General features: G+C 41.8%; 1 protein-coding gene across 2 annotated transcripts in view; it reads right to left on the bottom strand.

The window, feature by feature from the left end:
• LOC140192256 (tyrosine-protein kinase JAK2-like) overlaps positions 1–27,662 on the bottom strand; it is a 203,347-nt gene that overhangs the window by 37,391 nt on the left and 138,294 nt on the right. For both annotated transcript variants that reach the window (XM_072249929.1, XM_072249930.1), the window contains exon 17: positions 18,060–18,210. In XM_072249929.1, the coding sequence (XP_072106030.1) occupies positions 18,060–18,210 (151 nt within the window). The remainder of the gene's footprint in view (positions 1–18,059; positions 18,211–27,662) is intronic.

Below are 27,662 nucleotides of genomic sequence, written 5' to 3'. Positions count from 1 at the left end.
ATTCTTTTGAACCTCCTCTGGACTCTCTCCAATGACAATACATCCTTTCCAAGATATGGGGCCCAAAACAGTTGACAATACTCTGAGCATAGCCTGACTAGTGTCTTATAAAGGCTCAGCATTATGTCCTTGCTAATGCGCAGGCGTGGGGAGTGTCAGAGGTGTCGGCTACAGCGGAAGGTAGGTGAAGCATCACCAAATGTGGTGAGTTCATTCTCCTTGCCTGGGGGTTTCTGTTAAAAACAGTAGCCAGTGCACAGGCACGGGAAGCGTCAGAGGCATTGGTGACAGTGGAAGGCAGGTGGTGCACCACCAATACCGATGAGTTCTTTCTCCTTGTATGTGGGTTTTTCTTATTTTTAAACCATAGAAGAGAGATAGAGTCTAGTGGAGCAGCCATCATTGGGTGGGGGTTAGAGTCAGCTTGGGAACTTAGAAGCATTGACTCAGGAGACTTCAATGAGGAGAGGCTGAGGACAAAGAAACAGGTGAGAAGGGTAGGTTTTTCCTTTAGTTATTGTTGATTCAGTCTTGGTTGCCCATTGTACAGTGCAGCCAGGATGGCAGATATGGCAGTGGAATGCTCCTCCTGCAGGATGTGGAATTCATGGAACCTGATGGTTCCCTTGATGACTACATCTGCGGGAAGTGCAGCCAACTTCAGCTCCTGGAAGAAAGCAGTGAAATCCTACTGGCTGTTGATGGGCTAGCAGCACTTTTATAGGTGCTCCTACTCTTTTTAATTTACTGTTTCCAACTTGTTTTGAAAACCTACTTTTAAACGCAATATTGCTTTATGATGAGTCATGCTAAAGCTACTAAAAAAGAAGAGGACCCTCCGGTAACTTTGGAATCTATTATGGTGATACTTCAGGAGCATAAAAATGAACTTTTGGAGGAGCTCCAGCAACTCAGTGTTGAATTTAAACGGATGGATGGAAAATTGGATTCTACTCAAAAAACTTTAAATGAACACGATAAACGGATAAGAGAGAACGAAAACACTTTGACGATGTTCGATGCGAAGATTGATGACCTGGAACAGATCTGTGATAAACAGTTAAAGGTTAATGAAACATTAAGACAGAAGATTATCAACTTAGAAAATAGAAACAGAAGAAATAATTTACGCATTCTGGGTTTTAAAGAGTCATTGGAAAGCAATCAGCCTTCGGAATTTTTTGCAAACCTTTTGGCTAAATTATTTCTGAATATTTTTAAATCTCTGACTAAAATAGACCAAGCTCACAGACTGCCTGTACCAAGATCTCCTCCGGAAGGACAACCCCACTCAGTGATAACTTGTCTTCACGACTTTCAAACAAAGGAACTTTTAATTCGTGAATCCCGTTGGAAAGGTATGATGGATTATGAAGACCAGAAGTTCAGAATTGTGGAAGATTTTTCATCCGAGGTGTTGTAGGAACGCTTCAAGTTTTAAAAAGTCATACCTGAGCTGTATAATAAAGGTTTTAAACCCTCTCTTCAATATCCGCTCACAGATGCTTTCGTTCGACTGAAAAGGTGCAGGATTTCTTGAGTGCCGAATCAATTTCAGAAGTTCAATTGTTCAATAACTCTTTACACAAATTTATGTTGCGTCTGCCTGCTGGATCTTTTTTTTTTTAGAATCAGCAGCCTAACTGTTCATCACTTTCTTTTATGAACAATTGTTTTTTTTTACTTTTGGTATACCTTCGTATCTATTTTTTTGTACTTTTATTTCCTTGTTTAAAAAATTAAGGATTTAATATTAGTAAGTTTTCTTTGAGTTGATGTTTTCTAAGTTAATATGTTTTGAACTTTCATATTTATTTCTAATATTTTTATACTAAATTTTTTATGAGGTTTTTTAAAATATGTTTAATTTGGCTCTTTTTTTGTTGTGTCTTGTTGGAACGTAGTTTTGCCTTGAAATTTTTTTTTGGAGATCAGCCAGTGGATTGTTTGGGGAGGGAATGGTAGGTCTAGCTGTCGACTGCCCTTTGGTCGATTTTCTCTCTTTGGGTGGGGGAGGGGGGTGGTTTTCTTTTTTCTATCAGCTGTTTGGCTCTCTTAGCTTCATTTGTTGCTTGGTTACTTTTTCTTTAAAGCTCATTGTTTGGATTTAATATATATTCCAGCAGTTTTTATTCAAACATCTCCTTTAAACAATATTTAAAATGGACCATATTTTTAATTTACTTAGTTTAAATGTGATAGGATTAAACCATCCTGTGAAATGTAATAAGATATTTAATTATATTAAGAAATTGAATGTCTCAATTTTTTTTACAAGAAACACGTTCATAAATGTGATAGTTTACATTTTTTCAGCCTTTGGAAGGGTTTATCTTTCCATTCCTCCTTTCAGGCTAAGGCAAGAGGAGTTTCGATTCTTACAGATAATTCAGTTTCTTTCATTCAACATAATGTAGTGTCTGATACCAATGGGCGTTTTGTTATAGTCTCAGGGAAATTAGATAATAAATTAATGGTGTTTGCTAATTTGTAGGCCCCGAATATAGATGATCCAGGCTTTTTTGAACATTTTTTTTCGCTTTTACGAGATTTAAGTTTATATTCTTTGGTTTTAAGAGGAGACTTCAACTGTTGTTTCGATCCTGTTTTAGATCATACTTCTTCTAAACAATTAACTTGTAGTAGATCTGTCTCCTTTATCCAATCTTTTCTAATGAAATGTGATATTGTTGATGTTTGGCATTTTTTTTATATCCAACAGATAAAGAGTACTCATTTTTTTCTCATGTTCATCATACGTATTCCAGGATTGATTATTTTTTTTGTTGATAGCCAATTGATTTCATTAGTTCGATCCTGTGAATATAAAGAAATTGCTGTTTCAGATCATGCTCCTGTGTTTTTATCTTTAAATCTTCTGGGTATCTCCCAAATAAACAGATTTTGGTGTTTTAATCCAACTTTGTTTTCAGATAAAGATTTTTTAATATTTTTGGAGAGACAAATTATTCTTTTTTTTGAAGAAAATACGCTAGAAGAGACTGCTAGTCTTATTTTCTGGGATGCTTTTAAGGCTTATATTAGAGGTCAAATTATTTCTTTTACCACAAGGGTTAAGAAAAAAGCTAATAAGGAGAGAATTGAATTAGCCAATCAGCTGAAACATTCAGACCAAAAATATGCTTTGGCTCCAGATCTTGTTTTATATAAAAGATGTGCTGAGGAAATTGCAGAGGTTGTTCATCCTTTGTACTCGGAGAAGACTCCGGGTCCTGATGGATTTTCTGGAGAGTTTTATAAGGCTTTTTCCTCTTTGCTTATACCTTGTTTATATTCAGTCCTTTCCAATTCTCTTAAATTAGGTAAGTTACCACAGTCTTTTTATGAAGCCTCTATTTCACTTATTCTTAAAAAGAATAAGGACCCAATTGAATGCTTTTCTTATTGACTTATTTCCTTACTTAATGTTGATACTAAAATTTTATCTAAACTTTTGACTCATAGGATTGAAAATATTTTGCCATCTATTATCTCTGATGATCAGACTAGATTTATCAAAAATCGATACTCCCACTTTAATATTTGTCATTTATTGAATGTTATTTATTCTCCTTCTAAACAGATTTCGGAATGTGTGATATCCTTAGATGCTGAGAAAGCCTTTTATCGGGTTGAATGGAATTATTTATTTAAAGCTTTAGAAAAATTTAACTTTGGGTCCTATTTTATTCAATGAATTAAATTAATTTATTTATCTCCCTCCACTCAGGTTCTTACTAACTTTCAGTAGTCTAAACCATTTAAACTTTATCGTGGAACTAAACAAGGTTGTCCTTTGAGTCCTTTGCTTTTTGATTTGGTCTTGGAACCTTTAGCTATTGCTTTCCGGGAATGTAATGATATCACTGGTATTTTAAGGAGGGGTATTACCCACAAAATTTTGCTTTATGCTGATGACCTTTTGCTCTTCATTTCTAATGTGGAGTCTTCTTTACATTCTCTACGTGTATAAAGAGAAGAGAAGATGGTGGCGCAACGCAGCTCAAAGCGGCCACTCCAGTGGTGATGTCTATTATTTATTAAGTAGAGTGTCGTGCACAATCCTGATTTGATGGAGACGGACGTGAGAGCACGGAGGAACATCTGGTGAAACTTCTGAAATGCCTGCTTCGATTCTGCTGCTACTGTGTGGTCCAGAATCTCCCGAGGAGAAGGGCCCCGAGTCCTCGGCTTTGCTTGTTGCTCAGCAGCAGGGGCGGGGTCAAAGCACTCAGCAGAAGATGGTGCTTGGAGAGACTGTGTCAGAGGGGCTGGTCGGAGGCTCGAAGTTTTCGGATGGACTCAGAGTCCGCTGCGGTCGGGTGCTTCCAATGGGGCTACATCGGTGAGTTCATGGCGGGGAGGGTTCCTCCCTTCTGCTGCCTGCATGAGATGATGAGTTTATCAGGACTTTGAAACTTTTTTTTAACCGTGCCCCTGGTCTGCTCTTTATCAAATCATGGTATTGCTTTGCACTGTTGTAACTATACGTTATAATTATGTAGTTTTGTCAGTTTTAGTCTTGGTTTGTCCTGTGTTTTCTTGTGATATCATTCTGGAGGAACGTTGTATCATTTTTTAATGCATGCATTTCTAAATGACAATAAACGAGGACTAACTGTCCTTATAATCTAATCTAATCTACTTTCTTTACTTTCCTGCTTTAGTCAGTTTTCTGGATATAAACTTAACTTTCATAAGAGTGAACTTTTTCCTTTGATTAATTTGATTTTAGTTAATACTAACCTTCCTTTTAAAATTGTAAGAAATCAATTTACTTACATGAGCGTAACAATAACTAGGAATTATAAATTCCTTATTAAAGAAATTTTTTTTACACTTCTGAATTATGTTAAGAAGGCACTTTCAAGTTGGTCACCCTTCTCTTTATTGTTGATTGGCTGAATCAATTCCATTAAAATAAATATTTTGCCTAAGTTTTTATATTTATTTCAGGCCATACCTGTTTTTATTCCTAAATCCTTTTTTTTTGGATTCTTTGGATTCTCTTCTATCTTTTTATATATGGAAAAATAAAATTTCTCGATTAAATAAAGTTCATCTTCAAAAAGCTAAAAAGAATGGAGGTTTAGCCTTACCCAATTTTAGGTTTTATTACTGGGCAGTGAATATACGGAGTCTTATGTTTTGGTTATATTATATTAATTGAGCGGACTGTCCGGTCTGGGCTTCTTTAGAAGCTAGCTCTGTTAATAAATTCTCTATCATTTCTCTTCTCGGATCCTCAATTCCTTTATCTTCAAGTAATCTAACTGATAATTTTGTAGTTAACCACCCTTTGAGGATTTGGATACCATTTAGAAATTATTTTGGTTTATTGAGTTTTTCACTTTCCAGTCCCATTTTTTTCTAACTATTTTTTTAAACCTTCAATGTCTGATGTAGTTTTTAAAGAGTGGAAAAGATTGGGTATTAAATGTTTTCATGATTTGTTTGTTGGAGATACTCTGTCTTCATTCTAAAGGGATTGGACAGGCTAGATGCAGGAAAATTGTTCCCGATGTTTGGGAAGTTTAGAACGAGGGGTCACAGTTTAAGGATAAAGGGGAAGCCTTTTAGGACCGAGATGAGGAAAAACTTCTTCACACAGAGAGTGGTGAATCTGTGGAATTCTCTGCCACAGGAAACAGTTGAGGCCAGTTCATTGGCTATATTTAAGAGGGAGTTAGATATGGTCCTTGTGGCTAAAGGGATCAGGGGGTATGGAGGGAAGGCTGGTACAGGGTTCTGAGTTGGATGATCAGCCATGATCATACTGAATAGCGGTGCAGGCTCAAAGGGCCAAATGGCCTACTCCTGCACCTATTTTCAATGTTTCTATGTTTCATTTGAACAACTGTCAGTTAAGTATAGCCTACTGAGAACTCACTTTTTTCCATATTTACAAATTAGAAACTTTTAGCATTCTCAAGTACATACATTTCCTAAAAGTCCAGATAAAAATTTACTTGATCTAATTTTTAATCTGAAACCCTTCCATAATGCATTTATATCTAATATTTATGGTATGTTGTTGGGAATGAGAAATATTCCTTTAGATAAAATTTAAAATCTTTGGGAACAAGTTTTACAGATTTCAATTTTTGAGGACACTTGGAATGAAATTTTTAAATTGGTTAACACCTCATTGTTATGTGCCCGTCCTTCCCTTCTTCAATTTAAAGTGGTTCATATGGCCCACATGTCTAAAGATAAGCTATCTCGTTTTTATTCGGATACATCTCCCTTTTGTGATAGAGGTAATAATGGAGAAGCTTCACTAATCTATATGTTTTGGACTTGTCTGAGTTTCGAAAAATATTGGAAGGAGGTATTTGAAACTTTTTTGGTGCTTTTTAAAGTAAATTTTAAACCTTATTCTGACTGCCTTATTTGGTATTGTTGGAGGAAATGATATTATTTTGGAGACACATGATCTGCATATTCTGGCCTTTATTTCTCTTATAGCCAGGAGGGCATTGATGTTTAAATGGAAGGATGCCACTCTGCCTACTCGTACTCATTGGTTACATGATGTTATGTCTTGCTTAAATTTAGAGAAGATTCGCTGTTCAATTTCTGAACCTAGACAGGATTTTTTAACATAGTGGAGACCTTTTTTGAATTATTTTCAAAAGCTTTGATTTGCTATCAAGCACAGATGTTGGCAAATAATATGTTTTACTAGCAACACACATAAAAGTTGCTGGTGAACGCAGCAGGCCAGGCAGCATCTATAGGAAGAGGTACAGTTGACGTTTCGGGCCGAGACCCTTCGTCCTGTGTGTTTCTTGAAATACCAGCATCTGCAGATTTCCTTGTGTATATGTTTTACTATATGTTAAGAATTTCTTCCTTTTCTTTTTTTTTTAAACCTAACAGCTTTTTTTTTTCTGGTAGTGGGTTTAGACTTTTTGTATAATAAAATTATCTCTTTTCGATATTACATTTAAATTTAAATTTATATGAATATGGGGTAATTATAGTTTATCTGTGATTTCAATATATTGTAATCGATATATATTATATATCCTACTGTACTCTGTATTCTTTTCTGTAAGAAGTTAATAAAAATATTGAAAAGAAAGAAAGAAAGCAGTAAGGAGCTGGAGCTGTTTGCACAACGGATCATCCGGGAGGCAGAGCAATTGATAGATAAGACTTTTGAGCAGGTGGTTACACCCAGAGTGCAGAATTCGGGGAGTAGACGGGTGAACACAGAGAGGTAAAGGGAGAAAGAAGTCAGTACAGGGTCCCCCGGGGCCATTCCCTTGAGCAACAGGTATACCCCTTTGGATACTGCTGAGGGGGGTGACCTATCTGGGCAAGGCAGCAGCACCTAGACCAATAACACTGTGGTTGGCTGTGAGCCTCAGAAGGGTAGGGTGAAGTCAGGCGGAGCAATGGTCATGGGGGACTCGATAGTTAAGGGGACAGATAGGAGATTCTGTGACAGCAAAAGAGACGCCAGGATCGAGTGTTGCCTCCTGGGTGCTAGGGTCCAGGATGTCTCTGAACAATTGCAAAATATTCTTGAAGGGGAGGGTGAGCACCCGGAGGTTGTGGTACATGTTGGTAACAATGACATAGTAGGAGAGGGATAAAGGTCCTGCACAGTAAATTTATGGAGTTAGGGAGGAGGCTGAAGAGCAGGACCTCCTAGGTGGTAATCTCCGAATTACTCCCAGTGCCACGAGGTAAGGAAGGTAGCGCAGATGAATGAGTGGCTGAGGAGATGGTGCAGGAGGCAGGGTTTCAAGTTCTTGGACCATTGGAACCTTTTCTGGGGAAGGGTTGACCTGTACAAGTGGGACAGGTTGCATTTGAACTGAAAGTGGACCAATATCCTGGGAGGGACGTTTGCTGATGCTATTGGGGAGGGTTTAAACTAGATTTGCGGGGGGATAGGAACTGAAGTGAAGAGGCAGAGGATGGGGCAATTGGCACATAAATAGAGACAGCTTGTAGGGAGTTTGTGAGGAAGGGCAGGTAGATATGATGGAGCAAAGATGCATCCAGCCAGATGGTTTAAGGTGTGTATTTTCATGCAAGGAGCATCATAAACAAGGCAGATGAACTTAGAGCATGGATCAATACATGGAACTATGATGTTGTAGCCATTACAGAGGCTTGGATGTCTCAGCAATAAGAAAGGGTGCTGACTGTGCTAGACTTTAGATGTTTCAAAACGGACACAGAGGGAGGCAAAAGAGGTGGGAGTATGGTATTGCTAATCAGGGATAGTATCACGGCTGCAGAAAAGGAGGAAGTCATGCAGGGATTGTCTACTGAGTCAGTGTGGGTGGAAGTCAGAAACAGGAAGGAGGCAATAACTCTACTGGGTGCTTTTTATAGACCCCCCCCCCCCCCAGAAACATGGAGGAACAGATAGAGAGAAAAATTCTGGAATGGTGCAATAATAATAGGGTTATCATTGTGGGAGATTTAACTTTCCTCATATTGATCGGCATCTCCTTAGATAAGAGGTTTAGATGGGGTGTAGTTTATTGGGAGTGGTCAGGAAGGTTTCCTGACATAATATGCAGATAAGCCAACTAGATGTGAAACTGTACTTGATCTGGTATTGGGAAATGAACCTGGTCGGGAGTCAGATCTCTCAGGGGGAGAGCATTTTAGAGGTAGTGATCACAACTCTATTTCCTTCACCATAGCACTGGAGAGGGATAGGAGCAGATAATTTGGGAAAACATTTAATTGGGGTAGTGGGAAATATGATGCCATTAGGCAGAAACTTCGGACCATAAATTGGGAGCAGATGTTCTCAGGAAAATGTGGGACATAAATGTGGCAAATGTTCAGAAACATTTTTGTGGCGTTCTGCATAGGTATGTTCTATTCAGGCAAGGAAAGGATGGTAGGGTAAAAGAACCATGGTGTACAAAGGATGTGGAAAATCTAGATTAGAAGAAAAGAAAAGCTTATGAAAGGTTTAAGAAACTAGGTACTGTTCATACTGAATGGAGGTGCAGGCTCGAAGTTTCTATGTTTCTATGTTTCTATGTTAGAACTCTAGAAAATTACAACATTGCTGGGAAGGAACTTAAGAATGAAATTAGGAGAGCCTGAAAGGGCCACGAGAAGGCTTTGGTGAGCAGGATTAAGGCATTCTACAAGTACGTAAAGAGCAAGAGGATGAACCGTGTGAGAATAGGACAAATCAGGTGTGATTGAAACCCTTGAGCATATCAACAAAAACAAAGAGGATGTGCTGGAGCTTTTGAAAAGCATTGTTAGATAAGTTGCTGGGTCTGGACAAGATATACCCCAGGCTACTGTGGGAAGCAAGGAAGGAGATTGTTGAGCCTCCGACGATAATCTTTGCATCATCAATAGGTTACGGGAAAAGCACCAGAGAATTAGAGGGTTGCAAATGTTCCCTTGTTCAAGAAAGGGAGTAGAGGTAACCCAGGAAATTATAAACTAGTGACTTTTACTTCAGTAGTGGGCAGGTTGTTGGAGAAAATCTTGAGAGGCAGAATTTATGAACATTTGGAGAGACATAATCTGATTAGGGATAGTTAGCATGGCTTTGTCAAGGGCAGATTGTGGCTTACAAGCCTGATTGAATTCTTTAAGGATGTAACAAAACAACAGGTACAGCGGTGAATGTAGTGTATATGGATTTCAGTAAGGCATTGCTGAGGTTCCCCATGCAAGTCTCATCCAGAAGGTGGGGGCATGGGATCCGAGGAGATCTTGATTTGTGGATCCAGAACTGGTTTGCACACAGAAGACAAGGGGTGGTTGCAGTTGGTTCGTATTCTGCATGGAGGTCAGTGACCAGTGGTGTTCTGCAGAGATCTGTTCTGGGAGACCCCCCCCCCCCACCTTTGTGATTTTTATAAATGACCTGGATGAGGAAGTAGAAGGGTGGGTTAGTAAGTTTGCTGGTGACACAAAAGTTGGGGGTGTTGTGGATAGGCAGGAGGGTTGTCAGAGGTTACAGCAGGACATCAATAGGATGCCAAAATGGGCTGAGAAGTGGCACAGGAATTTCAACCCAGATAAGTGTGAAGTGGTTCATTTTGGAAGGTCCATTTTGAAGACGGAATATAATATAAATGGTAAGACTCTTGGCAGTGTGGAGGATCTGAGACACCTTGGGGTCCGTGTCCATAGGATATTCAAAGCTGCTGTGCAGGTTGACAGTGTTGATAAGAAGGCGTAAGGTGCACTGGCCCATCAACCATGGGATTGAGTTCAAGAGCCAAGAGATAAAGTTGCAGCTGTGTAGGACCCTGGTCAGACCCCACTTGGAGCAATATGTTCAGTTCTGGTCACCTCACTACAGGAAGGATGTGGGTACTTTACAGAGGGTGCAGAGGAGATTTACAAGGATGTTGTCTGGATTGGAGAGTGCGCCTTATGAGAATAGGTTGAGTGAACTTGGCTTTTTCTCCTTGGAGGATGACAGGTGACCTGATAGAGGTGTATAAGATGATGACAGGCATTGATCGAGTGGACAGTCAGAGGCTTTTTCCCCAGGGCTGAAATGGCTAACATGAAGGGGCACAGTTTTAAGGTGCTTGGAAGTAGGTACAGAGTGGGGGTGTCAGAGGTAATTTTCTTACACAGAGTATTGTGGGTGCATGGCATGTACTGCCTGCGACGGTGGTAGAGGCAGATACAATAGAGTCTTTTAAGAGATTCTCAACTGTAGGGAAATTCTAGGCAGTTTCCAGAGTAGGTTATATGGTCGCCACAGCTTTGTGGGCCACAGGGCCTGTCATGTGCTGTAGATTTTATGTTCTATTTTCTATTCCCCGTGAAATAAATGCCAATATTGCAATTGCTTTTGTTCACCAAAAACTCAACCTCTAAATTAACTTTGTTAGTCTTGCACGAGGACTCCCAAGGTCTTCTGTACTTCTGATGTTTGAATCTTCTCCCCATTTAGATAATAATTCATACTTTTGTTCCTTTTACCAAAATGCATTATCATACATTTCCCAACACCATATTCCAACTGCCACTTTGTTGCCCATTCTTCCAATTTGTCTAAGTCCTGCTGCCATCCTCCCGGGCAGGAGAAGATGGCGATGCAACGTGACGCAGCGTGCACAGCTCTCCGGTGAAAGGATATCGTATTTCTAAGTAGGATGTCGTGCACAATTCTGATTTGATGGAGACAGACGTGAGAAGTAGAGGAACATCTGGAGAAATTTCTGAAATGCCCGGTTCGCTGCCGTTGCTAATGTGCGATCAAGAATCTCCGGAGGGAAGGCCCCAAAATCCCCGGCTTTGCCTGCTGCTGGCATCCGAGGCTGGGGTCGAAGTGCTTGGCAGAGATGGTGCTCGGTATCGGAAGGCTGATCGGAGCTCAAAGCTTTCGGACGACTCAGAGTCAGACTGTGGTCGGGCATGGCAGGGAGGGTTCTCTTCCTTCTCCGGTCTGCGTGAGATGTGAGACTATCGAGAGACTTTGAACTTTTTTACTGTGCCCATGGCCTGTTCTTCATCAAGTTATGGTATTGTTGCACTGTTGTAAATATATGCTATAATTATGTGGTTTTTTGTTAGTTTTTCAGTCTTGGTCTGTCCTGTGTTTTCTGTGATATCACACCGGAGGAATATTGTATCATTTCTTAATGCATGCATTACTAAATGACAATAAAAGAGGACTGTGTGTCCTCATAATCTAATCGCATTGCTTCCTCAGCACTACCTACCCCCTCCACCTATCTTTGTATCATCTGCAAACTTTGCCACAAAGCCAACAATTCCATTATCTAAATCACTGACAAAGTGAAAAGAAGCAGTCCCAATACAGAACCTTGAGGAACACCAACTGGCAGCCAACCAGTAAAAGCCCTTTTTATTTCCACTCGTTGCCTCCTGCTTGTAGCTATTTTGCCATCCATGTCAGTATCTGTCCTGTAATGCCCTAGGATTTTACCTTGTTGAGCAGCCTCGTATATGGCACCTTATCAAATGGAGTTGGAGGCGGAGTTAAGATGGCGCTAAATGGCGACACCTTTGCTTGAATCTTCAGAAACCACTCTGTTTCCCTCTTTAATATCTTTATTTTTCCCTTTCAGGGTTCTTTTGAAGACCCTGACCTGGAGTTACATACAGACTTCGGTTCTTTGCGGGTATGATACCCATTCTTGGGGTTTTAAGACTGGCTATTGTTCAGCACGCCAAGGGCTTGGCCTGAGAGGTGGCCTCCTGTTTGGAAGCCTAAGATCTCGGGGCTCTGGAGATGGGCGGATCAAGGGTCGGTGTCAAGGCAGGAGACTCGTGTGTTGTCAGGGAGGCCAGAAAATCTTTCGCTGTGGGCCCGAAGACCCAAGATCTTTGTGATCTTTAGGCACAGAAGTCGTAAAAAGTGACGAAACGGGCTTTTTAACATCATAAACCAGCGGGTTGCTGTCATATCTTCAGCTTGCTGTGAAAATGGGGGACACCTCCCTCTCCCTTATTAGGGAGAGAGAGAACCTGGGGGTTGCCAAATGTCAGATGAATTGCAATAGTCTTTGGGGTAACTGCAAGTCTGTGTCTTTGCTATCGCCTAGCTCATACTTGTGCTCGGTAACAGGTACATTTTTTTCTGCTGGGGAGGGAGGGGGGATCATTGCTTGCTGCTGCTTACACACAGGAGGGAGTGGGGAGCTGGGGGGGGACTTTGGGGTTCTCATGTTTAACTGTCGTTCATTCTTTGGGGCACTTCTCTGTTTTCGTGCATGTTTTGCGAAGAAAAATCATTTCAGGATGTATATTGTATACATTTCTCTGACATTAAATTGAACCTTTGAACCTCTGAACCTTCTGAAAATCCAAGTAAATGACATCCACGCCTCTGCTTTGCCCACCCTGCCTGTTGCTTCCTCGAAGGTCTCAACAAATTTGTCAGGCAAGATTTCCCTTGACAGAAACCACTCTGTGTTTGACTTATTTTATCATTAGCCTGCAAGTACCCTGGAACCTCATCCTTAATAATAGACTCCAAACTTTCCCAGCCACTGAGGTTAGGCTAACTGGCTTATGATTTCCTTTCTTTTGCCTTCCTCCCTTCTTAAAAAGTGGTGTGACATTTACATTCTTCCAGTCCTCCTGGACCATGTCAGAATCAAGTGATTCTTGAAATATCAAACCAATGCATCTGTTATCTCTTCAGCAACCTCTCTCAGGACTCTGGGATGCAGTCCATCCAGTCCAGGTGACTTATCCACCTTAAGACCTTTGAATTTACCAAGCCCTTTATCCTTCGTAATAGCAATGGCACTTATTCCTGCTCCCTGACACTCACTGACCTTTGACACACTGCTAATAATACAGTGAAGACAGATGCAAAGTACTCATTAAGTTCATCTGCCATTCCTGTGTACCCCATTACCACCACACCAGCATAATTTTCCAGTGGTCTAATCTGAACTCTCACCTTCCTCTTACTCTATATATAACTGAAAAAAACATTTGGTATCCTGCTTTATATGATTGGCTAGATTGCCCTCACATTTGGTAGATTCTACCATCGTTGGTAGACTCTCAGATGTTAATGAGAGGGTGTACAGGAGCAAGATATGCCAGCTGGTGGAGTGGTGTCACAGCAACAACCTGGCACTCAATGTCAGTAAGACAAAAGAGCTGATTGTGGACTTCAGGAAAAGTAAGTCGAAGGAACACACACCAATCCTCATAGAGGGATCAGAAGTGGAGAGAATGAGCAGTTTCATGTTCCTGGGTGTCAAGATCTCTAGTCCTGGTCTCAACATATCGATTCTGTTATAAAGAAGGCAAGATAGACAATAGACAATAGGTACAGGAGTAGGCCATTCAGCCTTCGAGCCAGCACCACCATTCACTGTGATCATGGCTGATCATCCACAATCAGTATCCAGTTCCTGCCTTATCCCCATAACCTTTGATTCCGCTATCTTTAAGAGCTCTATCCATCTCTTTTTTGAAAGCGTCCGGAGACTTGGCCTCCACAGCCTTCTGGGGCAGAGCATTCCATATATCCACCACTCTCTGGGTGAAAAAGTTTTTCCTCAACTCCGTTCTAAATGGCCTACCCCTTATTCTTAAACTGTGGCCTCTAGTTCTGGACTCACCCATCAGTGGGAACATGCTTCCTGCCTCCAGCGTGTCCAATCCCTTAATAATCTTATATGTTTCAATCAGGTCCCCTCTCATCCTTCTAAATTCCAGTGTATACAAGCCCAGTCGCTCCAATCATTCAACATATGACAGTCCCACCATCCCGGGAATTAACCTTGTAAACCTACGCTGCACTCGTTCAATAGCAAGAATGTCCTTCCTCAAATTTGGAGACCAAAACTGCACACAGTACTCCAGGTGTGGTCTCACCAGGGCCCTGTACAGCTGTAGAAGGACCTCTTTGCTCTTATACTCAATTCCCCTTGTTATGAAGGCCAGCATGCCATTAGCTTTCTTCACAGCACGTTGTACTTGCATGCTTGCTTTCAGTGACTGATGTACAAGAACACCTAGATCTCTTTGTACTTCCCCTTTTCCTAACTTGACGGTGGCTATACTTTATTAGGAGTTCGAAGAGATTTGGTATGTCAACAAATACACTCAGAAACTTCGATAGATGTACTGTGGAGAGCATTCTGACAGGCTGCATCACTGTCTGGTATGGGGAGGGGCGGGGTCCTACTGCACAGGACCAAAAGAAGCTGCAGAGGGTCGTAAATTCAGTCGGCTCCATCTTGGGTACCAGCCTACAAAGTAACCAGGATATCTTCAAGGAGCGGTGTCTCAGAAAGGCAGCGTCCATTATCAAGGACCTCCAGCATCTAAGGCATGCCCTTTTCTCACTGTTACCATCAAGTAGGAGGTACAGAAGCCTGAAGGCACACACTCAGCGATTCAGGAACAGCTTCTTCCCCTCTGCCATCCGATTCTCAAATGGACATTGAACCCTTGAACACTACCTCACTTTGTTAACATAAATTTCTGTTTGTTTGCACAATTTTAATCTATTCAATAGAGGCATACTGTAATTGATTTTTTTTTTCTTTAATATAATGTATTGCATTGAACTGCTGCTGCTAAGTTAACAAATTTCATGACACATGCCAGTGATAATAAACCTGATTCTAATTCTGATATTTCATGTTTTCCCTTCTTATAGCCTTTTTAGTTGCCTTTTGTTATATTTTAAATGTTTCCCAATCATCCAATTTCCCACTCACTTTTGTGACCTTATATGTTCTTTCCTTGGCCTAATGCAGTCCTTAACTTCCCTCGTCAACCAAGGTTGCCTATCCCTGCCATTTGAGAACTGCTTCCTCTGTGGAACATACCTATCCTGTGCCTTGTGAACTCTTCCCAGAAACTATTCAGCCATGTCGCTCTTCTGTCATCCCTGCAAGTATCCTCCATTCCACCTGGGCAAGTTCCTCTCTCATGCCTCTGTAATTCCCTTTATGCCATTGCAATACTGATACATGTGACTTGTGCTTCTCCCTCTCCGATTTCAGTATGAATTTAATCATATTGTGATCACTAAGGCTTCAATTATGTTAAGCTATCTAATAAGATATGGGTAATGCACAATGTCCAATCTAAGATAGCCTTTCCCCAAGTAGGCTCAAGCACAAGCGGTTCTAAAAAGCTATTTTGTAGGTAATCAACTAATTCCCTCTTTTGTGATCTGACACCAACCTGATTTTCCCAACCCCCTTGCATATTGGAGCCCCCCATTACAATTGTGTCATTACCCTTATTACATGCCTTTTCCAATCTCAACCCCACATCTTGGCTACTATTTGGAGGCCTATATATGATTCCCATAATGTTTTTTTTACCCTTGCAATTTTTTATCTCCACCCACAAAGATTCAACATTCTCTGACCCTGTGTCACCTCTTTCTAAAGATGTAATTCCATCTCTTACCAACAGTCACACCACCGCCTATGCCTTCCTGCCTGTCCTTTCAATACAAAGTATATTCATTGATGTTAAGCTCCCAACTATGGTCTTCTTTCAGCCACGACTCAGTGATGCCCACAAAGTCATACCGACCAATCTCTAATTGTGCCGTGAACTCATCCACCTTATTCCAAATACTACATGCATTTAAATACAGCACTTTCAGTCCTGCATTCATCACAGTTTTGAATTTTGCCTCTGTGGTACAATTTAACTCTTTGCTTTGTTTGTCGCTTTTCCTTCCTTTTATTCTACTTGTAAACCTGCTGGCTCATCCTCAGCTCTATCATACTGATTCCCATCCCCCGGCATGTTAGTCTAAACCAACCTAACAGCTCTGGAATCAGAATCAGATTTATTATCACTGGCATGTGACGTGAAATTTGTTAACTTAGCAGCAGCAGTTCAATGTGTTCCTTCAGGCTTTTGTACCTCTTACCTGATGGTAACAGTGAGAAAAGGGCATGCCCTGGGTGCTGGAGATCCTTAATAATGGACGCTGCCTTTCTGAGACACTGCTCCTTGAAGATGCCCTAGGTACTTTGTAGGCTAGTACCCAAGATGGAGCTGACTAAATTTACAACCCTCTGCAGCTTCTTTCGGTCCTGTGCAGTAGCCCCTCCATACCAGACAGTGATGCAGCCTGAAAGAATGCCCTCCACAGTACATTGATAAAAGTTTTTGAGTGTATTTGTTGACATGCCAGATCTCTTCAAATTCCTAATGAAGTATAGCTACTATCTTGCCTTCTTTAACTACATCGATATATTGGGACCAGGTTAGATCCTCAGAGATCTTAACACCCAGGACCTGAAACTGCTCACTCTCTCCACTTCTGATCCCCGTGAGGATTGGTATGTTCCTTCGTCTTACCCTTCCTGAAGGCCACAATCAGCTCTTTCATCTTACTGCCGTTGTGTGTCAGGTTGTTGCTGTGGCACCACTCCACTAGTTGGCATATCTCACTCCTGTACGCCTTCTCATCACCATCTGAGATTCTACCAACAATGGTTGTATCGTCAGTAAATTTATAAATGGTGTTTGAACTATACCGAGCCACACAGTCATGGGTATAGAGAGAGTAGAGCAGTGGGCTAAGCACACACCCCTGAGGTGCACCAGTGTTGATCTAGTAAACCTCCCCTCAGGAATGTTGGTCCCCCTTGGATTCAAGTGCAACTTGTCCCTTTTGCTCAGGTCCCACCTGAGCCAGAGGAAGTCCCAATTATCCAGAAATCTGAATCCTTGCTCCCGACTCCAATTCTTCAGCCACACATTAATCTACCACCTCATTTATTCCTATCCTCACTGTCGTGTGGCACAGGCAGCAATCCTGAGATTACTACCATTGAGGTCCTGCTTTTCAGCTTCCTTCCCAACTCCCTGGATCCTTTTTTTTCCAGGAACTCTTCCTTTTTCTACTTATGTTGTTGGTACCATGACCTTTGGGTGCTCAGCCTCCCTTTTCAGGATATTGTGGGCATGTTCAAAAACATCGCGGACCCTGGCACCTGCGAGCCGAACTACCCTCCCTGTTTCCTTATCGTGTCCACAGAATTGCTTCCTTAGGTAGGTTGTCCCTGGGGGCAACATTTTAGAAGTTAATAAAATTATAAATGGCATAGGCAGGATAGGTAGTCAAAGTCTTTTTCCCTCTGCTAGGACTAGAAGACACAGGTTTAAGGTGAGAGGTGAGAAATTTAAAGGAGACCTGAGGGGTAGGGTTTTCATACAAGTGTGGTGAACATCTAGAATGAGCTGCCACAGTCAGTGGTGGAGGCTGAACCTATTATAACATTTAGAAGATATTTAAACAAGTAGCTCGAAAGGAAAAGAGTGGGAGAAAATTGGCCTAATGGAGGCAAATGGGGCTAGTGTAGTTGTGGTAGGCATGGAAGATGTGGGTTGAATGGCCTGTTTATGTGTTCTAATTGCATAGAGGGAGTTTTATGATTTAGTTTGAAAACCTTACTGTCTTTGTAGAGGAAGTGTTACTCTGCATGTAATTTTCTTAACAACACAATTATTGTGAAGTGATCTGTTTGGAAGGTAAACAAACTAACTGCCCATTAACTGTTTTCCATTACCTCCCTTTCTCTGATACACCCTCCACAGAACTGCTTTGTACCCTTGGTTACCTGATGTGTTTAATCGGTTCAGCTCCCTGATGACTGCTCGGAAAGAAGGCCGCACCTCAGGCTGATAGTTCATACACTGATTGATGAGGCTTGCTAACTCAGTCCATCTGGGAGGAGGAAGCTGGAGGTGATCTTCATAAAACTGGAGCTTCTGCACAATGAATGAGGTCAAGACAAAGAATTTCATTTGTTGAAAGATGTTATTTGTAAAAATTTCACCCCCTTCTTTTAATTCCTTTGTTGCTGCCGCATCTGCTCTCAGAAGGAGGCTTTTCATTCCAGAATGAAGGAGATGTCCTCCTTTTTCAAAGAAAGGGGCTTCCCTTCCTCCATCATCAATGCTGCTCTCAACCACATCTCTTCCATTTCGCGCAAGTCTACCCTCATGCCATCCTCTCTGCACCCCACCAGGGATAGGGTTCCACCTACCGCCCTATCAGCCTCCATGTCCAACATGTAATTCTCCGTAACTTCCACCACCTCCAATGGGATCCCACCACCAAGCACATTTTCCCTCCCCCCCTCCACTTTCTGTTTTCCGCAGGGGTCGCTCCCTACGCTACACCCTTATCCATTTGTCCCTCCCCACTGATCTCCCTCCTGGCACTTATCCTTGCAAGCAGAACAAGTGGTACACCTGCCCCAACACCTCCTCCCTCACTATCATACAGGTCCCAAATAGTCCTTCCAGGTGAGGTGAGTATGTTGGGGTCATATACTGGGTTTGGTGCTCCCGGTGTGACCTCCTGTATATCTGTGAGACGCGATGTAGATTGGGAGACCACTTCACCGAGCACCTACGCTCCGTCTGCCCAAAGAAGCGGAATCTCTCTGTGGCTTTTAGATAGATTATGAAGACACGTAGTCCTCTTTTATTGTCACTTAGTAATGCATGCATTAAGAAATGATACATTATTTCCTCTGATGTGATATCACAAAACACAGGACAGACCAAGACTGAAAAAACTGACAAAACCACATAATTATAACATATAGTTACAACAGTGCAACAATACCATAACTTGATGAAGATCAGTCCATGAGCACAGTAAAGTTCAAAGTTTCTCAAGTGTCCCACATCTCATGCAGATGGGAGAAGGAAGAAAAACTCTCCCTGCCATGCTGACCACAATCCGACTCCGAGTCATCCGAAAACTTCGAGCTCTGATCAGCTCTCTGACACCGAGTACTGAGTGCCATCTCTGTCCGAACGATTCGACCTCAATCTCGGTCGTCAAAAGCAGGCAAGGCCGGGGACTTTGAGGCCTGCCCTCCGAAAGATTCCCGACCACACAGTAACGACAGCAGCGAATAGGCGTTTCAGAAATTTCTTCAGATGTTCCTCTGTGCTTTCATCTCCATTCTCCATCAAATCAGAATTGTCCATGGCCCCTATTTAACAGATACGATATCATCTTTCACCGGAGGGCTGCGCACACGCAGGCGCGCCGCCATCTTCTCCTCCCACCTGAATGGCTTCCCATTCCACTTCCCATTCCCATTCCCAAAACGTCAACTGTACTCTTTTCCATAGATGTTACTTGGCTTGTTAAGTTCCTCCAGCATTTTGTGTGTGTTTGTTGAAAGATGTTTGTTTTGTTTTCCAGCAGACTTTGCAGTTGGATAAATCCCAATCCAATTTCCTTAAGGTTCAATAAAGGCATGAATCTGCTTCGAACGTCCTCCCCATAACTGCACCATTAGACAAGAGGCAGTTAGTTTCATTCTGCAATGTGTGTTCAACTGCTGGGTACAGTGTGTGGCTGCTGGAAGTTCATGCCTTGCTCTAAGCACATGACAACAATAGGTTGTCTTCAATGTGATATTGAGGATGTAGCACAGTTCAAGGTTCTCTCCATTGGAATTAATGCTTTTTCTGCCTCTTGTATTGTTGACATTTGTATTTCAGTCCTAAACAATCTCCACTTTATTTTATTAGCTCTAACAACCTCCATTCTGTATCCCCTTGCTCTGGACATAATGACCAGAAAAAACAGTCAAAGAAAAGTACAACACAGAAACAGGCTCTTCACCCCATCTACCTCCTGTCAAACCATTTAAACTGCCTACCTCATTGTCCTCCACTGGGACCATAGACCCCCATACCCCTACCAAAACTTCCTTTAAATATTGAAACCAAGCTCACATGCACCACGTATGCTGACAGCTCATTCCACTCTCACAACACTGAATGAAGAAGCTTCCTCTCATGTTCCCCTTAAACTTTTCACCTTTCAACCTTAACCCATGACTTCTGGTTGTAGTCCCACCCAACCTCAGTAGAATAAGCCTGCCTGCATTTAACCTATCTATACTTCTCATAATTTTCTATACCTCTATCAAATCTCCCCCAAATCTTCCAATTTCCAAGGAATAAAATCCTAACCTATTACTCTGGTCCTCCAGCAACATCCATGTAAATTTTCTATGTACTCTTTCTAAGGCACTTAGAAGCCTTATGAGCCTGATCGAATTTTTTGAGGCTGTGACTGAACACACTGATGAAGGAAGAGTAGTAGATGTAGTGTACATGGATTTCAGCAAGGCATTTGATAAGGTACCTCATGCAAGGCTTATTGAGAAAGTAAGGAGGCATGGGATCCAAGGGGACATTGCTTTGTGGATCCAGAACTGGCTTGCCCACAGAAGGTAAAGAGTGGTTGTAGACGGGTCATATTCTGCATGGAGGTCGGTGTCCAGTGGTGTGCCTCAAGGTTCTGTTCTGGGACCCTTACTCTTCATGATTTTTATAAATGACCTGGATGAGGAAGTGGAGGGATGGGTTAGTAACTTTGCTGATGACACAAAGGTTGGGGGTGTTGTGGATAGTGTGGAGGGCTGTCAGAGGTTACAGCGGGACATTGACAGGATGTAAAACTGGGCTGAGAAGTGGCAGATGAAGTTCAACCCAGATAAGTGTGAAGTGGTTCATTTTGGTAGGTCAAATATGATGGCAGAACATACTATTAATGGTAAGACTCTTGACAGTGTGGAGGATCAGAGGGAGTTTGGAGTCCGAGTCCATAGGATGCTCAAAACAGCTACGCAGGTTGACTCTGTGGTTAAGAAGGCATACAGCATATTGGCCTTCATCAATCATGGAATTGAATTTAGGAGCCGAGAGGTAATGTTGCAGCTATATAGGACCCTGGTCAAACCCCACTTGGAGTACTGTGCTCATTTCTGGTCGCCTCACTACAGGAAGGATGTGGAAACCATCGAAAGGGTGCAGAGGAGATTTACAAGGATGCTGCCTGGAACGGGGAGCATGCCTTATGAAAACAGGTTGAGTGAACTCGACCTTTTCTCCTTGGAGCGACGGAGGATGAGAGGTGACCTGATAGAAGTGTATAAGATGATGAGAGGCATTGTTCGTATGGATAGTCAGAGGCTTTTTCCCAGAGCTGAAATGGCTAGCACAAGAGGGCACAGGTTTAAGGTGCTTGGAAGTAGATACAGAGGAGATGTCAGGGGTAAGTTTTTTTATGCAGAGAGTAGTGAGTGCATGGAATGGGTTGCGAGCAACGGTGGTGGAGGCGGATACGATAGGGTCTTTTAAGACACTTTTGGATAGGTACATGGAGCTTAGAAAAATAGAGGGCTATGGGTAACCTTTGTAATTTCTAAGGCAGGGACATGTTTGGCGCAACTTTGCGGGCCAATGGGCCTGTATGGTGTTGTAGGTTTTCTATGTTTCTATGTTCTTTGTTTCTTTCAACCCTAACTGGTGCAGGGGGCAGGAATTCAGATAATGAATCATTGGGATCTCTTCTGGGGAAGTTATGACCTGTACAAAAGGGATGGGTTACGCCAGAACCCAAGGGGTTTCAATATCCTTGTGGGCAGGTTAGCTAGATTTGTTTGGACGGGTTGAAACGAATTTGGCAGTATGACGGAACTGAAGTGATTGTGCTGAAGCTGAGGTAGTTGGTTTACAAACAGAGGCAATGTACAGTGAGAATCCTAGCAAGGAAAGACTGATGATAGGATAAAATTGCAGTCAACAGGATGAGTTGCAAGTTAAAAGCAGACAAGATCGAAAAGGGTGAATACAGAACTAAAGGTGCACAGTATACAGAATGAGGTCGATGAACTTGTAGCACAGTTACACACTGGCAAGTGTGATGTTGTAGGCAGCACTGAATCATGGCTGAAAGAACATTATCACTGGGAGCTTAATGTCCAAGGATACACATTGTATTGAAAGGATAGGCAGGAGGGCAGAGGGGGTGTCATGGCTCTGATGACAAAAAAAAAGAAATTAAGTTATTAGAAAGAGGTCAGAAGGTGTTGAACTGATGTGGACAGAGCTAAAAAACTGCAAGATAAAAAGACCCCGATGGGAGATATATACAGACCCTCAAACAGTAGTAAGGATGTGGTCTATAAGTTACAATGGGAGGTAGAAAATGCATGCCAAAAGGGCAATGTTACAATACAAGGGATGATTGATAAGTTTGTGTCCTATGGTAGAAAGAGTCAATTTTAGAAAACCTAGCCCATTTTTTTCCCTACATTTATACACTTAGTCCAGTGGTCTTGGAGCATACGAATCCCTTCTTTGTAGAAGTACGCTTCTTGGACCTCCAGAAAGTGGTCCACAGCAGGGGTGATTGATAAGTTCATGGCCTAAGGTAGAAGGCGAGGAGGAGGAACTTCAAACTTTCTGCATTTTCACTCAAAGAGTTGAACTGCACGTGCATGTAACGAGAGCTGTATAACTCATCTCCTTCTACCTTAGGCCACAAACTTATCAATCACCCCTGTTATGGACCACCTGGAGGTCCAAGACGCTCTCGTTACGTGCACGTGCAGTTCAACTCTTTGAGTGATAGTACAGAAAGTTTGAAGTTAATAATTCATCTCCTTCTACCTCAGACCACGAATTTATCAATCACCCCTGTTGTGGACCACTTCTACAAAGAAAAGATCCGTATGCTCCACAACCGCTGGACTAAATGTGTACATGTAGGAGGGGACTATGTTGAAAGATAAATGTGCTAGGTTTTCTAAAATTGACTCCTCCTAACCTAGGCCATGAACTTATCAATCACCCCTTGTAGTCCTGGGGGATTTCAATATGTAGGTAGGTTGGAAAAATAAGGTTGGTGCAGGATTCCTAGACGGGGAATTTCTAGAGAGCCTATGATATGGCTTTTTAGAGTACTTGTTGTTGAGCCAGTAGAGGATCAGCTATTCTGGATTGGGTGTTGTGGAATTAATCGAAGTTGATCAGAGGGTTTAAGGTAAAAGAACACTGAGGGAAAGTGATCATAATATGATCAAATTCACCCTGACATTTGAGAACGAGAAGCTAAAGTCAGATTTATTAGTATTACAGTGGAGTAAAGGGAATTACAGAGACATGAGAGAAAAGCTGGCCGAAATTGATTGGAAAAGAACACTGGCAGGGATGTCAGCAAAACAGTAATGGCTGGAAATTTTGTATAAAAGGAAGAAGTGTTCTGGAAGCAAGATGACACAACAGTGGCTAACAAGAGAAGTCAAAGTGAAGATAAAAGCCAAAGAGAGGGCATATGATAGAGCAAAAATTAGTGGGAAGTTAGAGAATTGGGGAACTTTTAAATACCAACAAGAGACAACCAAAAAAGTCATTAAGAAAGTAAAGATAATATATGAAAATAAGCTAGACAATAATATTAAATATTATTACCAAAGTTTCTAAAGGTACATAAGTGTAAAGGAGAATGGAGAGTTGATATTGGACAACTGGAAAATATGGCTACAGAGGTAGTAATGCGGGACCGAACTGAATAAGCATTTTGCATCAGTCTTCGCGGTGGAAGACACTAGCGGTATGGTGGGAGTTCCAGGTGTCAGGAATCATGAAATTTGTGAAATACCATTACAAAGGAGAAGGTTCTTGGGAAACTGAAAGGTCTGAAGGTAGATAAGTCACCTGGACCAGATTATGTACACTCCAGAGTTCTGAAAGAGGAGGCTGAAGAGATCATGGAGGCATTAGTAATGCTCTTCCAAGCATCACTAGATTATGGAATAGTTCTGGAAGACTGGAAAATTGCAAAGGCCACTTCACATTCAAGAAGGGAGAGAAGCTGAAGAAAGGATTATAAGCCAGTTAGTCTGACCTCAGTAGTTGGGAAGATGTTGGAATTGATTGTTAAGAATGTGGTTTCCAGGTAATTGGAGACACGTGATAAAATAGGCTGTAGTCAGCATGGTTTCCTCAAGGGAAAATCTTGCCTGACAAATCTGTTGGATTTCTTTGAAGAAATAATATGTAGAATAGACAAAGGAGAATCAGTTGATGTTGTGTATCTACTTAACAGGCTATGAACCCATGGTATTAAAGAAAATATTCTAGTGTGGATAAAGCAGGATGCAAAGAGTGAGAATAAAGGAAGCCTTTTCTGGTTGGCTGCCAATGACTAGTATTGTTCCACTGGGATCTGCATTGGGACCGATTTTTTTTACGTCATACGTCAATGATTTGGATGATAGAATTCATGGCTTTTTTGCAAAGTTTGCAGATGATATGAAGATAGGTGGAGAGGAAGGTAGTTTTGAGGAAGTAGTGAGACTTCAGAAGGATTTAGACAGATTAGGAGAATGGGTAAAGAAGTGACAGATGAAATACAGTGTTGGGAAGTGCATGGTCATGCACTTTGGTTGAAGAAATGAAAGTTAGCTATTTTCTAAATAAAGAGAAAATACAAAACTCTAAAGTGCAAAAGGACTTGGACCTAAAGGTTAATTTGCAGGCTGAGGTGCTGAGGGAGGCAAATCCAACATTAGCATTCATTTCAAGAAGATGAAAATATAAAAACAAGGATGTAATGATGAGACTTTATAAAGCACAGGTGAGGCCTCACTTGGAGTATTTTGAGCAGGTTTTGGCCCCTTATGATAGGAAGAATGTTCATGAAAATGATTTCCGGTTTGAATGGCTTGTCGCATAAAGAGTGTTTGATGGCTCTGTGCCTATATTCACTGGAATTCAGAAGAATGAGGGGTAGCCTTATTGAAACCTATCGAATGGTGAAAGGCCTTGGTAGAATGGATGTGAAGAGGGTGTTTCCTATGGTGGGAGAGTCTAATACCAGAAGACACAGCCTCAGTATCAAGGGGCGTCCTTTTAGAATAGAGATGAGGAGCATTTTCTTTACCCAGGGAGTGGTGCATCTGTGGAATTCATTGCTACAGGTAGCTGTGGAGGCAAAGTCTGTATGTATATTTAAGGCAGAGGTTGACAGATTCTTGATTAGTCAAGGCATGAAGGGATACGGGGGAGGGGGGCGGTGGGAGGCAGGATCAGCTTTGATGAATGGCAGATCATTCCATTTCGATGGACCAAATGACCTAATTCTGCTCCTATGTCTTATGGCCTTATTTACGTCTTTCCTGTAGGTGTGTGACCAAAAGTGCACACAATACTCCAAATTAACCCTCACCAACGTGTTATACAACTCCAACATAACATCCCCTCTTCTGTACTCGATAATTTGATTTATAAGGCTAATGTGCCAAGTACTTTCTTCACAACCCTATGTACCTTTGTTCTAGCGCACTCCTCAGTGCCCTGCTGTTCACTGAGTAAGATCATACAGGTTGGTCCTGCCAAAGAGCAACACCTCGTATTTCTCTGCATTAAGTTCCATCTACTATTTTTCACCTCACTTTTCCAGCTGGTACACATTCACTACAAGCCATGACAGCCTTCCTCACTATCCAATACACCCCCAATCTTACTGTCGATTGCAAACTTGCTGATCCAGTTAACCATGTTATCATAAGACCATAAGATATAGGAGCAGAATTAGGCCATTTGGCCCATCAAGTCTGCTCTGCCATTTCATCATGACTGATCCATTTTCTGTCTCAGCCCCAATCTCTTGCCTTCTCCCCATATTTCTTCATGCCCTAACCATTCAAGAATCTATCAACTTCTGCCTGAAATATATCCAATGACTTGGCCTCCACAGCCGCCTGACAAAGAATTCCACAGATTCACCACCCTCTGGTAAAGAAATTCCTCCTCCTCTCCATTCTAAAAGAATGGCCCTCTATTCTGAGACTGTGCCCTCTGGTCTTAGACTCCCCCACCAAAGGAAGCATCCTCGAAGCCTTTCAACATTCAATAGGTTTCAATGAGGTCACCCCTCATTCTTCTGAATTCCAGTGAGTAGAGGCCCAGAGCCATCAAACACTCCTCATATGATAAGCCATTTAATCCTGGATTCATTTTTGTGAACCTCCTTTGATCCATTATTATCATCCAGATCATTGATATAGATGACAAATAACAATGGACCCAACACTGATCCCTGTGGCACTCCACTAGTCACAGGCCTCCAGTCAGAGAGGCAGCTATCTACTGCCACGCTCTGGCTCCTACCACAAAGCCAATGCCTGATCCAACTTGCTACCTCATCTTGGATGCCAAGCGACTGAACCTTCTTGACCAACTTCCCATGTGGGACCTTGTCAAATGCCTTGTTAAAGTCTATGTAGACAACATGGTCTGTACATACAGGCTGTATGGCGAAAAAAGCACAACAGCGCCTCTTTCACCTCAGACGATTGAAAAAGTTTGGCATGAGTCCCCACATCCTAAGAACTGAGAGCATCTTGTCTGGCTGCATCACTGCCTGGTATGGGAACTGTACTTCCCTCAATTGCAGGACTCTGCAGAGAGTGGTGTGGACAGCCCAGCACATCTGTAGATGTGAACTTCCCACTATTCAGGACATTTACAGAGGTAGGTGTGTAAAAAGTTGCTGAAGGATCATTGGGGAGCCGAGTCACCCCAACCACAAACTGTTCCAGCTGCTACCATCTGGGAAATGGTACCACAGCATTAAAGCCAGGACTAACAGGTTCCGGGACAGCTTCCTCCACCAGGCCATCAGATTGATTAATTCAGGCTGATACAATTGTATTTTGAGGCTATACTGACTCTCCCATTGTACATACTATTTATTACAAATTATTATAAATTGCACATTGCATGTTTAGACTGAATTGTAACATAAACATTATTACTCCTCATGAATGTGAAGGATGTAAGAAATAAAGTTAATTCAATTCCACTACCTTGCCTTCATCCACTTTCCTGTTAACTTTCTCAAAAAATTCTATAAGATTGGTTAGACATGATCTACGGTACACAAAGCCATGCTGACTATTGTTAACCTGTTCATGTCTATCCAAATATTTATATACCCGGTCCCTTAGAATACCTTCCAGTAACTTTTCCACTGCTGATATCAAGCTCACCGGTCTATAATTTCTTGGTTTAGTTTTAGCGCCTTTCTTAAACAGCGGGACAACTTTGACTATACACTAATCCTCTGGCCCTCACCTGTCACTAACAATGATTTAAATATCTCTGCTAGGGTCCCAGCAATTTCTGCAGTTGCCTCCGGCAGCGTCTGAGTGATCACCTTGTCAGGCCCTGGGGATTTATCTACCCTAATTTGCCCAAGGACACCAACACCTCCTTCTCTGTAATCTGTATAGGATGCATGTATAAACGCTGTGTTCATCTCCTGAGTAAATAGAGGTACAAAAAAATTCATTTAAGATCTCCCCCCACCCCAACTTCTTTTGTCTCCACACATG

Source organism: Mobula birostris (genome assembly GCF_030028105.1).
Source record: "Mobula birostris isolate sMobBir1 chromosome 26 unlocalized genomic scaffold, sMobBir1.hap1 SUPER_26_unloc_1, whole genome shotgun sequence".
Lineage (NCBI taxonomy): Eukaryota > Metazoa > Chordata > Chondrichthyes > Myliobatiformes > Myliobatidae > Mobula > Mobula birostris.
Note: the sequence above shows the minus strand (reverse complement) of the source record. Positions and strands in the feature narration are given on the sequence as shown.